This window comes from Neofelis nebulosa, chromosome 6 (assembly GCF_028018385.1).
Source record: "Neofelis nebulosa isolate mNeoNeb1 chromosome 6, mNeoNeb1.pri, whole genome shotgun sequence".
NCBI lineage: Eukaryota > Metazoa > Chordata > Mammalia > Carnivora > Felidae > Neofelis > Neofelis nebulosa.
Window position 1 is genome coordinate 117045858 of NC_080787.1, and position 13433 is coordinate 117059290.

General features: G+C 37.8%; 1 protein-coding gene across 9 annotated transcripts in view; it reads left to right on the forward strand.

Annotated features, from left to right (window-relative positions):
- NCOA7 (nuclear receptor coactivator 7) overlaps nt 1-13433 on the forward strand; it is a 156577-nt gene that overhangs the window by 103266 nt on the left and 39878 nt on the right. For 8 of the 9 annotated variants that reach the window (XM_058735175.1, XM_058735173.1, XM_058735167.1 and 5 more), the window contains 2 exons: nt 2477-3522; nt 4371-4539. In XM_058735175.1, the coding sequence (XP_058591158.1) occupies nt 2477-3522; nt 4371-4539 (1215 nt within the window). The remainder of the gene's footprint in view (nt 1-2476; nt 3523-4370; nt 4540-13433) is intronic. The other variant, XM_058735171.1, reaches the window with a different exon arrangement.

A 13433-nucleotide genomic window follows, 5' to 3' on the forward strand; every position in this document is an offset into this window, starting at 1 on the left:
AGTAAAGAAATAGTTAAGTTTAGAAGTGAATGACCAGGCAAATGGGGGCATTTCTTGCCCAATGATGGTTTCTAATGGGACAATACTATTGTACATCTTCAGCTTAGGATGTTAAGTATTCTTTTTAATATTAGGAAAGGAAGGTATGTCTTTACAGAAAGATTTCTCTCATTATGAGATTTTTAATGATCTGGGATATGAAGTTAATGCTATAGCTGGAGGGAAAGAGAAGAGTTAAGAATTGGCTCCTACTATGTTCAGTTTCTTTCAGAATTATTCACTGATTCTCACCTTGGACGCAAGTATGTGAAGACTTTTCAGTCTAGTGAACAATATGTGCACCAATGGGCAAAATAGAATGTGTGAGCGAAATTGGTGTGATACAAAATTCGTATCGACTTCAGAATCCCATCAATTGTTTAAAAGTTAGAAATATCTTAAAATTTCATTATTACCAAAAATCGTATGATAAAGCATGTATAAATTCTGTAACTGCAATGTGCAAATAGTTTTTAAAAGTGTGTGTGTGTGTGTGTGTGTGAGTGTGAGTGAAATCTCCCCACCCTCTACTTCAGTCTTTATATTTTTTGTGTAGGACATTTTGTAGCCACAGAGAATAGGAAGGGAACAACTGAAGGGATTATTGATCAACATTAGGTATCTGGCTGAGTCTGGAAAACATTAACAGTAGAGACAGTTGACACCACTGTGTACTTTGCCCCAGCAGTGCTTGACAGCTACGGTGCCAAAAAAACAAGTTAATCCCCGCTTGGATTAGGTAGATGAACAAGAAGGGAGGGGTAGACAAGGTAAAGTAAGAGGCTAAGCAGAATGTAGTCACATCTATTCATGGGGGTCAAGCTAGATCAGGAAGAGATGATAAAGGGTCTTGGGTGTTCATGGAAGAAAGTTTTGCTTATTAACCAGGTATGTGAAGAACTGGGTTTCTTTGTTGCAAGACTTCTTATGACCTCTAATATGCCAAATTAAATTTGGGGTCCTAAAATGGGAATTATGACACGTTACACTACTTATCTGACTCTAGGACGGAAGCATCTTTAATGTCTCCCGGGATGCTAGTGTTGGGCAGAACATTTTTGTGCATGCAGGTTCCTGCAGAACAAAGACATTGTCAAGATCGTCCTTCAGCATATGGCATTTAGCGGCTCAATGAATGCTTATTGAATTGAAATGAATTATGAATTAAAGAAGTTTTTTTAAAGCATTTATGAAAGCCTAACAATTATGGAGGCTTTTATTTGTATTGGAAAAAGCATGGATGTTCCATGTGTGTGATTTATGAAATAACTTTGGGGAGATAGTCTTATAACTTGAGAACTTCCTGGTACTCTGTTGGCTTATGGCCATAATTATTTCAAAGCCAGAAAAATAGATAGAGTATTGATGAATCATGGGAATCTACCCCCAAAACCAAGGGCACACTGTATACACTGTATGTTAGCCAATTTGACAGTAAATTTAAAAAAATGAAGTATTACCTAAATATGATCTAGGCTTTTTAGAAATTATTTCTGAAATCTAACAATGTTATTTTTTAGGAGGGTTTTATATATCTGTGTTTTAATCCAGTGTTAATACTAAGGTAAGTGAAAATACAGGTTACTCAAAATTTTTCCAGTCATAGCTTTAAAATTATGTTTCTTGACCATTTATTTTCAACTTTGGAGAACATATTTAATCAATATTTTTGTGTCATTCAAACCTGGGTAGAAAAGCATCTGTTGTTAAGGGACAGTATGTTTCAGATGATAAACCAGCATCCATCACCATAAAGTAAAATGATATTGTTATGAGTAAAGAAATTAAGAATTTTAAACTTAGTATTATAAGTAAGAGCTTATTTGGTTTACTTTTCTATAAATTTTTAAAGTGTAAAATGGAGCAGGTGCTATAAGCTTATTGCATCTCCCTCAGGAAGAGAAGGATGTCTGTTATTGGAAACATCAGATCCTTTGTCATGAAACTCAGAATTAGGGTTTGGGGCTGGTAACTTCTACAACAGTTAAATGAGTAGCTACTCAGTCAATGAACCATTAAGAATTAATGTAGTTGGTTTATATGCTATCTTATAAAAAGGAAAAGCTTTGCATAGTTAAGGAATTTAAGTCATTGTACTAAAACATTTCCTTTGTCCTTTCCTTCACGAATATCAGAAATATTATTTCATCATTAAAAATCTGGTGGGTGACATCTTCATGTTCATAAATGACCTCAAAAATCATTCATGTCCTTCTAGTAGGATATGCGACTCTCATGGTCCTTTGTTTTACCCCTTCTTATAGTTTATTTGTTTCATTTTGAAGTCAATTTCTTGATTTCATTTCCTTATTCTGAAATCATTTACACATAAATTTAAGTTGTGGTATGTTTATGTTTTAGTTTTTGCCTTTCCTCCATTTTGTTTTTGGTTTTGTTTTTAACATTCCATGTGCACCCACCATTTTTCCCCCGACAGTGACCTACCTCAGGATCTTTGTCCTCTGTACAGGCCTGGAGAATGGGAAGACCTGGCTTCAGAAAAAGATATCAACCCATTCAGTAAGTTCAAATCTCTCAACAAGGAAAAACGGCAGCAGAATGGAGAGAGAACCATCACTTCAGATTCCAAATCAACAAGACCTCTGGAGAAGTCAACAGAATACACACACATAAAACCCTCAGATAGCTCTGTATCAGGAAAACTAAAGACCCTGGAATCTTCCACAGAGGCAACCAGTGGATCTACCACAATGACTAGGGTCAGCAAGGAACCTTCTGACACTTGTGCTGCATTTGAATCTATAGCCAAAGAAAATTCCCTTTTAGGGGAAGATGATGACTTTGTTGACTTGGAAGAACTTTCTTCTCAAACTGATAGTGGAATGGACAAAAGAGACACCTCAAAGGAGTGCCTTACTCTTGATCCAGAAGAGCTAAGGAAGGCTAAGTCACAAATAATCAGTTCTACTACAAAAATGCAGGTGCAGTCAGCCCTGAGCTTTTCCGGAACAGATAGTGATGCTGAGCTGAAGGGGGCCCTAGATTTAGAAACCTGTGAGAAGCAAGATATAATGCCAGAGGTGGACAAGCAGTCTGGTTCCCCAGAAAGCCAGGTGGAAAACACACTGAACATACATGAAGATCTAGATAAAGTTAAACTCATTGAATATTACCTTAATAAGAACAAAGAAGGGTCGCAGTTCTCTGAAAACTTGCAGAAGGCAGAATTAAGTGATGGCAAAAGTATTGAGCCAGTGGGAATAGATATCACCCTTAGTAGTTCTCTTCCCCAGGTAGGTGGTCCCCCAGCTGAGGACAGTAAGGAGCCAGATAAAACCTGGATGAAAGAGAGAGTGTCCCTCCCACTGCAACTGGCGTCTTCCACAGAAGAAAATATGAATAAAGAGTCTCTAGACATCTCTTCAGAATCTACTCTGGACAACAGCTGCCAAGGCGCACAAATGGATAATAAGTCCGAAATTCAGTTGTGGCTGTTAAAGAGAATTCAGGTACCCATTGAAGGTAAGCCATTTTTGTTTAAAGTATCTTTATATTCTGTTGTATAGTTGGCTTTCTGAAACTTGCAAATGCAAGCAAAATTAGAATAATTATTTGAGAACTTTTTCTGGATAGAGCTTATCTGTACTTATACATTAATTGAGAAAAAACTTAGCATCAGTATAATAGTATCTATTTTGGACCTTGAACTAGGTCCAACCTAGATTTCTAGTTCAAAAGTAGTTTGCTTTTAAAAAAAAAAAAATTCAAGTAACTTTCCTTTTTACCTTGAATTTCCAAATATAAAGGGTTTGAAATTTTTTTATAAATTTTTAGGTTTATTTATTTATTTTTGTTGGGGGGAGGGGCAGAGCGAGAGGGAGAATCCCAAGCAGGTTCCACACTGTCGGTGGAGAGCCCAATGCGGGCCTCAAACTCTCAAACTGCCAGCTGAGCTGAAATCAAGAGTTGGACGCTTAGCCGACAGCCACCCAGGTGACCCAGGGGTTTGAAGTGTTTTTGAAGATCTTTCAATTCTAAACTAAATTGCCTTCTGGTGTAAGTGGGTCCTCAGTACCCTTCATGGCTATATATTCTTGTGAATTGTCATGTTGTGTTGGTTTTTATGCATATTCCCAGTAGGTAGCATCTTATATGATATAGACCAACCTGAAACATCCAATGCTTTTTCCTTTTGTGTTAAAGAAGGTCTGAAAAATGTGATTAGTTCTAATTTAGTGGAGTTTTTTTCCCCCTATGTTTTGATTTTCTATCACTAAGAGGAGATCAGACATTCTTCTTTGTAATTTGAAGGGTTTGACTTTCACTAATACTGTCAGTATTGAGGAAGTTTTTTTTCATATGTGATTCAGATATACTTCCTTCAAAAGAAGAGAAAAGCAAGACCCCACCCATGTTTCTGTGCATTAAAGTAGGAAAACCAATGAGAAAATCCTTTGCCACTCACACTGCAGCCATGGTCCAGCAGTATGGCAAACGAAGAAAGCAGCCAGAGTACTGGTTTGCTGTTCCTCGGGAGAGGTAAGCGTGGGCTCAAATGGAAAATGTTGGTCCATTAGATTCTAACTGCGTCTTGATTTTTTTTTTTTAATCTTAAAGTAGTTAACCTTATTCTTGAATAAGAGATTTCTCCTAATTGTATATGTTAGAATTTCTAGAAGGATATTTTTTGAATAGTTTTCTGCTAATGAGTAGTTTCAATTCAGCAAATTTGAGGTCATCATAAGTACTGTGTGCTGAAACACTTTTATAACTTTCTACCCAGTTGAATTTTAAATGAAGGAAGATTTAGGTATTCTCGAGTGCTGCTAATTAGAAGTGCAATTCTGTTAAGAATACAAGGATACCATGGAGCAGATCTAAACCTAAGGACAGTAGAGAGGCATGGTGGTAGTTCTTAAAGTGCGTATTATTCTAGGGAACTAAAGCTTGCTCTGTCCTTAAGGAGAGAGTATTTGTGACACAGCAGCATGAGAAGTGTGATGTGAGGTCCCTTGGGTGGGTTCAAGGAGCTGACTGTACACCTCTAGAGAGATTTGTATTTTAAAATTGCTAAAGGAGATATTTTACCAGTTATGTGACAGTCTAGGCCAACAGGGATAGTGGCATTGAAATTTTTTGGCAGTCCATCACTAAGGACATCTTTATAATAAAAATAATTAGGAGATGCTATCTTTGGAAAAAATTGTTTTCCTTTTGTATATGTGGTAGAATAAATATGTCTTTACAAAGGCCTTCCAGTCAGTTTTTTAAAATTGTAAAACTCGGGGCACCTAGGTGCTCAGGCGGTTGGTTAAGCGCCCGACTTCGGCTCAGGTCATGATCTCCCAGTCTGTGAGTTCGAGCCCCATGTTCGGCTCTGTGCTGACAGCTCAGAGCCTAGAGTCTGCTTTGGATTCTGTGTCTCCCTCTCTCTCTGCCCATCCCCTGCTCTCTCTCTCTCTCTCTCTCTCTCTCTCTCAAAAATAAACATTAAAAAAAATTTTTAAAAATAAAATAAAATAAAATTGTAAAACTCACACATTTTTCCTGTTCCTACCTAGTCATTAACATTATCACCTGGGCAGACCTCTTGGCTAACACACCTGTCTTAAGCTTCCTTAAGCATGAATTGTTAATAAAGGAAAATAAAATTCCAAGCAAGGGCACACCTTCTGGTTGATCAGTATCCAGAATAATTGTCATCAAGGGAGTTGTCCTGTTTTAATAAATTATAGTTTAACATGAAAAATAGTTAGTAGCATTTTAATTAATGAATTTGCCAATATCTGTTTCTTGTCTTAGACACAAACCCATGTTAACATGGACATTCAATGTAATTTTTATGTTTAAGTATTATACTTTTCTACCTATGCTTGCACCCCCTAGAGTGTTTCACTGAAACTTTCAGAATGTTAGGGAGATGAAAAGAAAATTATCGTCTTTTATTATTTAAAAATGTTTCAGGGCACCTGGGTGGTTCAGTTGGTTAAGTGTCTGACTTGGGCTCAGGTCATGATCTCATGGTTTGTGGGTTTGAGCCCCACATTGAGCTCTGTGCTGACAGCTCAGAGCCTGGAGCCTGCTTCGGATTCTGCACCTCCCTGTCTCTCTGCCCCTCTCCCACTCACGCTCGCTCTCTCTCAAAAGTGAATAAACATTAAAAAAAAATTATTAAAAAAATGTTTCATCAGGGGCGCCTGGGTGGCTCAGTCAGTTAAGCGTCTGACTTAGGCTCAGGTCATGATCTCACGGTTTGTGGGTTCAAGCCCCACGTTGGACTCTGTTGACAACGTGGAGCCTGGAGCCTGCTTCAGATTCTGTCTTCCTCTCTCTCTGCCTCTCTCCAGCTTGCACTCTATCTCTCTCTGTCTGAAAAATAAATAAACGTTAATTTTTTTTTTAATATTTCAATAGAAGCAATGTAATTTCTAAAGCCCTGTTAAAATTAAAGTTCTAAAATCAAATTTCACACTTGACTGTACCTTAGAGATTTAGGCCAACTCCTGATTGTATAGATGAGGAAAGCAAGGCACTGAAACTTGCAGCCACATTTTTGGTGCTGTGGACCTTTAGGGTCTACCAGAAAAATTGCCAATTATACATATCACTTTTTCTTTGAAAATGTACTGTTTCTAACATAAGGAAATTTGGATGTTTTTCCTATTTTATCTTTAATGAAACTGTACCAAGGACTCTTCTAGAATAAGTATAGCAGGCCCACGCATGTAGTTCTTATATTACTGTCATTTTTTTAATCCAGAAGAAACCTGTAATGCTAAAATACTTTGACCTCTTACACAGGTGGGTTTTGTGGGCTTTTTAGAGTAGGGTCACTTGTTAAATTCCATTATGTTGTATTTTATAGTGTCTGTGACTTATTTGTCTTTGGCTAACCTGATACACTTAATGTTATTTCTTGAACTAATTATTCATTAACCAAACATTTTCTGGGAGGCGTTATATCTCACTGTGTTAATGATGGATTTCTTTGTATAGATGTTAGGAAATTTTTGTTTTAATTGTTCTTTTATGTGTTTCCCTATCTACCTACCCTATAGGAAGCCACATTTTAGTTTAAGTCTAGGAAAGACAGAGCAGTTCTATAGTTAATACCCACCTAGAACTCCAAGTGCACATAAGAAATAAGAAAAAGTCATGTTTGTTTTAGACTTCAGGATCATCAGGGTCCTTAAGGAGCTAAGACGTGGCATGCAATGCTTCCCTCTCTCTGATGATAACTTCTGGATTCCCTTGTTACATCAAGCTGGGCATTTCTATGTGCTTTTTTATTTAATAGACTCTTTCACACATTGGAGTTTCAACAGCAGTTTTCTCATGGGAGGTCTCTTTGACTCCTCCAGCATTCGAAGCTCCTTGTCACAGGAGGTTAATAATTTTGATATTGACGTAGCTTCACAAACGTTTCACTCCTCTTTATTGTTCCTGATACTTCTAAAACATGTTTGTTTTTTCCCCTTTTGTTATTATTACTAGGAAATAACTCTACCAAAATAGTCCCTTCTTTGTTTACAATGTGTTCTATGGCTTCCATAATGCCATCACCAAATGAATAATCTACCAAGTAAGAAAATGGGGAGGGTGGGAGGCAGGGGAAGCAGGGATGGGAAAGCTACATATAGTCTGTATTTATCTTTGTTTGGGATGGGTTTTCTTGGAATCCTTGTTACTAAATATTAGATACAAAACTAATAATTTTATTTTAATAATAACTTTATTTAACTTGGCAGAAGTTGTCAGAAGATCTAGGACCCCTGGGGACCCAGGAAAGCTGGTACTTTCTTCTTGCACTCTTGAATGCTGCTACTGGAGACATGTGCACATTCACTGAAGGTTAAAGTGCATGTCACGTTTTACCTTACCTCCCTGTCTCCACTGCAGCTTGCAGAATCACCTACTTCTCTTGAATTGGCTGCAGATGACAGTAGTGTGCTTGGGAAAGTTGCAGTGTCCAGAACCTGGGGCATCCAGGCGTTTCCTATTCTTACTCTTGGTGCTAATTTAAACTTGAGGACAGTGGAGAGTTTCACCTCGTATAAATCGTCTGCTACAGTATTTCTCAACCTTGGCCCTCCTGACATTTGGAGCTGCTTGATTATTTAAGGGGATGTGCTTTGCATTATAGGATGTTTAGCAGCATCCGTGGCCTCTACCTGTGAGATGCCAGTAGTACTTCCCCAGCTGTGACAACCAAAAGTGTCTCCCAACATTGCCTGAGGGAAGAAATTGCCCGAAGGACAAAATAACCTCACACTGAGAACCACTGGTCAAGTGTTAGACTATCAGACCAATCCTATATGCCATTCTGAAAGTGATTATGAACCATAATAGCCAAATAATTTAGGGATTCGATTACTTAAAACTTGATTATACACCATTGTATTCACAGTAATTTAGTCATCTGCATGTACTTTGTTTCCTTTACTCAACCCTAATTCTTTTTTGCAGAGATTTCATCAAAAAATTTTAACTTTGTTATTAATCTATTGTTTCATATCTATAACAACAACACTTTTTTTTTCTAAAGAAATAATTTATCTGGAGGGAATTCCTACATTGATAGAATACTACAAACATTAAGGTTGATGGTATTGACAAACATTTCTTTTTTTGCCCCTTTACTTTGCACAAGCCTGTGCTAAAAGGTGTCTGAAGTATAGGAAGTCTCATCCCCTGCCCTTAGAGAGGTATGGTGGAGTTGGGCTGCCCTGCTCTGGCCAGTGGGATAATGAGTCACGCAATCAGGCAGTGATGAATGAGAATCCCTAGGAATACTGTGCCTGAGCATGAGATACTTTATCCATTTGAAACGTAGTTTCTTAGTTTGAAAAATGGGTCATTTGTGAGCATTAAGCAGTTAAGTATTGTTTGAACAAACACTTACTGAGTGCATAGGACCTGGCAGGTATTGGTCTAATTCTAGGTAAATAAGACCAGGAGTGTACCTTGAGAAGCTTGTGAAAAGCTCTTGAAACAGTTCCTAGAATTTTTAGAAACTTGATATGATTGTATTCCATAGATTTGGATACTGTTCTAGGTAAAAAAATATAATGGTCTTTTTTTCTCTTAATACTGAGATTATTTCCTTTTTTAGAAAGAACCAATAATTCCTGTTCAGATTGAAACTTGTTTTTTCTTTCCAGTTACTTATGGTCTCAATCTCTGAAGTGTATTATAATAATTGATTTCATATAATCCAACTTTTAAAATACGATGGAAATGGAATCAAATAACAGGAATTGTGCACAATTTGTGAAGTCATGCATAAATGTTAAACCCAAGCTGAATTAATTGGTTAGTGTGATTCATTTAATAAGTAAGCTAATAGGAGAAAAGGAGAGAGCCTGTGGGTATTTAAAAATTTTTTTAAACTTGAAAACAATTGTGCTAAGGTAATCTTAGCAACATTTGAACATACAGATAAGTTTGGGGAAGCAGAATCTATTTTGCAGTCTGCTTTTTTCCCACTTAATATGTACATTTTCTACATGAGATGCTATATTATGTTAAAAATATAGTTAGCACCCCTCCATTACCTTCCCAGGATGATTTAATCATGCTCCTGCTTTGGATATTAGGTTGTTCCAAATTTTTTGCCATTATAAGCAGTGCTACATTAAACATCTTCATAAAGTCCTTCAGGTACTCTTACCAAGTCAAAGTCTATGTCTAGGGCACATGAGAGTGTATGACCACTTATACACCAACAGCATGAGAGTACCCTTTTCCCCACATGATGGGAAATCTGAGTCGTAGGATTCTTTATTTCTGTCAGTTTGGTAAGGAAGAAAATGCAGCTTTAAAACTGTTTTAAAGTTGAGTGGGTGCTTGTTATTTGACATTCGTTTGATATAAAGTAAGGTCAGTAGTGGCTTGAGGCTGTTTATTTTAGGTGACTCCTTTAATAATAAAAATTTACTTATATCTTGATATGCAAATACATATTTAATAATTATTCTAAAATACCATATTCTCTAATCAGCCTCTAATTAAGGTCATCAAGCACTTCGATTTATATGATAGTTGTATTTTGTGCCTGCCCACATTTAGAATAAACTCCTCATGTATAAGTTAAGTCGATTATGTTTTAGAAAGCGTGATACTTTCTTCTATAAAGAATAACTGATGTTCCCAAGCACTTCATAAAAGCTCAGTTTTGTAATCCTTTCAGAAATAAAGTGCAAAATGCACCCATGAGCACACTTTCACTTTCCCCAGCTGTGAGAGGGCTGTGAGGGCAGGCAGTGTACTCAGTCTGTGCCCTCCTTGACTCTTTCCCAGCACGGGACTCTGGACGGTCCTTTGCATGGGTGATTTCACTTAAAACTCATGAGAGTTTTGTGAGGCATGTAGCGTTATTCCTCATTTTACAAATGAGGAAAGTGGGACATAACAGGTTTTCGACATCTTGCTCAAACTGGCAAATATCAAATCTGTGATTCATACTCAAATCCATTTGATTTCAGTCCCATTCTTATAACCAGACACTGCAGCAGGCAGCTGAGACTGCATTAATTATGTCCTTTATTTAGGCTGACAATTCACTGAAACACAAATGGGAAATACCAGAAACCTTCAAAGTCCTGTCTTGACTAGTGAGGTGATGAAAATTTGCAGCATCCCCAAATTTGTTCATATCCTCGGACCTTGCCGAAGTGCCCTCCGTCTGAGGAGGTGTGTCTCAGTAATTACGAGGAGAGGAAGTGACTGATATTTTATGGATGATACTCCACAGGTGCTCATTAATTGAATTGAGGTGATCTCGTCAGAACACTGAATAGAAGTGAAGAGCTTGACTAAAATGTCCCTTCTCTAATGTTAGAGAGTATAACTTGCAGTGGGTTAAGGTGCAGGCTGCTTCTAGTTTTGGCTCATTATTGGAATGAACTTTCATGTGCTACAGTGGCTATCTGGCCCCAAACAAAACCCGACAATATTCCTTTCTTTGAAGCTAGTATCACAAGATCCAGTTACCTTATTTTACATGAATCTTATTGTGAACACAGTGCCTTATACTTAAACTACAGTTTCCCGTTCTCTATTACATTTCCCTTGAGAATCTATTTTGTTACCTTATAGTCAAAATGATCTCCTCAGAAGGTATTTTGATCTTGTCACATTGCCACAAAAAATATCCTAAGCCTTCAGAATTAAAGTCCAAACCCCCATGTCATTTTATTTGTTTGTTTGTTTATTCTACTTTAGGTTTATTTATTTATTTTTGGAGAGATAGAGACAGTGTGAATGGGGGACAGGCAGAGAGAGAGGGAGACAGAGAATCCCAAGCAGGCTCTCCATGAGAGGCTTTGCCCCAAGATGGGGCTTGGACCCATGAAACTGTGAGATCATGATCTGAGCCTAAACCAAGACTCAGATGCTTAACTAACCGAGCCACCCACATGCCCTAAAACCCCTTGTTTGCTTTTTAAAGCTTTTTCTAGACTGGCCTACCTTCCCGACTTTTTCTTCATTTGCCTGAATCTGTGGCTTACTGAGATTGGTCACTGTATGGGTTTTGCCTGCTAGGCCTAGGACCTTTCTAGCTTGGCACCTTTTAAAAATACTGTATTCCTGGGACGGCTGGCTGGGTGGTTCAGTCAGTTGAGAGTCCCACACTTGATTTCGGTTCACTTGATTCCAAGGTTCTGGGCCCAAGCCCTGCATCAGCAAGCCTGCTTGGGATTCTCTCTTTCTCTCCCTCTGCCCCTCCCCCATTCACTTGTTCTCTCTCTCTCTCTCTCTCTCTCTCTCTCTCTCTCTCTCTCAAATTAAAAAAAAATAATAATAAAAAATGTTGTATTCCTAAACTTGGGTAGTTCTTCTCTCTTCTCTACCTTTGCAAATCCTTTGTTTCTCAAAACAGTACCCCCCACAATGATTTCTCCTTAAACTGGCAGTAACCATCTTTTTCTCTGTCTACACTTGACCAGTGAATAACCCACAGGCACAGAGGCACTGGGGGAAGGAATGGAAGTTTAACACCTTTTCCTCTTATAGGAGCAATCTCCTATAAGTTTCTAACTTCAGAAATATTGAGGACTAAAGCCAGTGAAGGAATGTGTTCTATGTCATAGAGATGAAACTATATAGAGTTAACAAGGAATTCATGGCTTAAATCAATGGGTACCAAACTTAGCTTTGTAATAAAGCCATCTGGAAGCCTTTAAACAAACAGACCTAGGTCCCTCCCTGAACATCCTGCAGCTTTGGATTTAGAATGGAATGCTAGAATCGCTAGGCATCCTCTGTACGTATTGTGATAAACAAAGGAAGATAATTGTGTTCTTATTTTGCTTCAATGTTCTATAGCTTTTGATACCATTGACCATCATCCATTTCTTTGACACCCTCTTTCGTTCTATCATTCCTTCCCAGTCTTTCTCCTTTGTTTCTTCATTAAATGTTACCCCTTAAAAGACCTTCTGTTGGAAACCAATTTGACAATAAATCTCATATATTAAAAAAAAAAAAAAAGACCTTCTGTGTTTCTCATTATATATACAATTGCCTGCACCTAATTAATTCTGTCTTATATACTAATCATGTCCAGCTATCTTCAGTCTAGAACTTTCTACTGGGCCCCCAAAACATATGTACCTAATAGTTTTCAATATTCGGATCATCCATGGGTCAGAAAAATTCAAGGCAGATCGTGCCCTAAACTGGGTTTCTTATTTCCACCATTGTCCCTGTCACTTTCCCTACAACTCCTGCTTCCTATTTTCTCCATCACAGTAACTGATACCACCACCCACCCAGTCCCCAAAGCCGGAATGTGGACATAATCTTACTTCTCAGTCATCTTCCCACACTGGTCTGCACTACCTCCAGCTTATTCTATCCATTTGATATCACTAGGATCTCTTCCTCCCTTGCTGACTCTTCTGTGGACAACTGATGATGTTTCGATTGTAGGAAATGTGAACCAGACTTATTGGCTGGCTTGCTTGGGATATCCAGCTTCCCCTCCCCACCCCCAGCCCCATCACTCTCCCACCTTAAATGCATGTTTTGGTTCAAATGACTCCTCTAAGAAATGTTCCCTGTCTAGTTAAGGTGTAGTGTACCCCCACCTCTGTCATAGCATTTAACTACAGTCTTCTACAGATGTGGACTACTTGGGGCTTTTGGCACTGTGTCTTTAATATTGTGTCCTAAAAACAGCATAGGATCTAGTATGTAACATACGTCTAAGTGTTAATTGGATGGATGCATGAATAAATTAGCCTATAGTCTCATAGATAAAAATATTTAAATACCTTATTCCTTAAAACTAAAATAATGCATAGACTTTATATAATATTTAGAAAACTACCAAAAAGCAAAAAGGAGGAAAAAGCTTGTAATTTGTTACACCAAGCCAACTACAATTTATTTTTATTTTTGTAGACTTTTGGCCTTTTTTCTGTGTATGA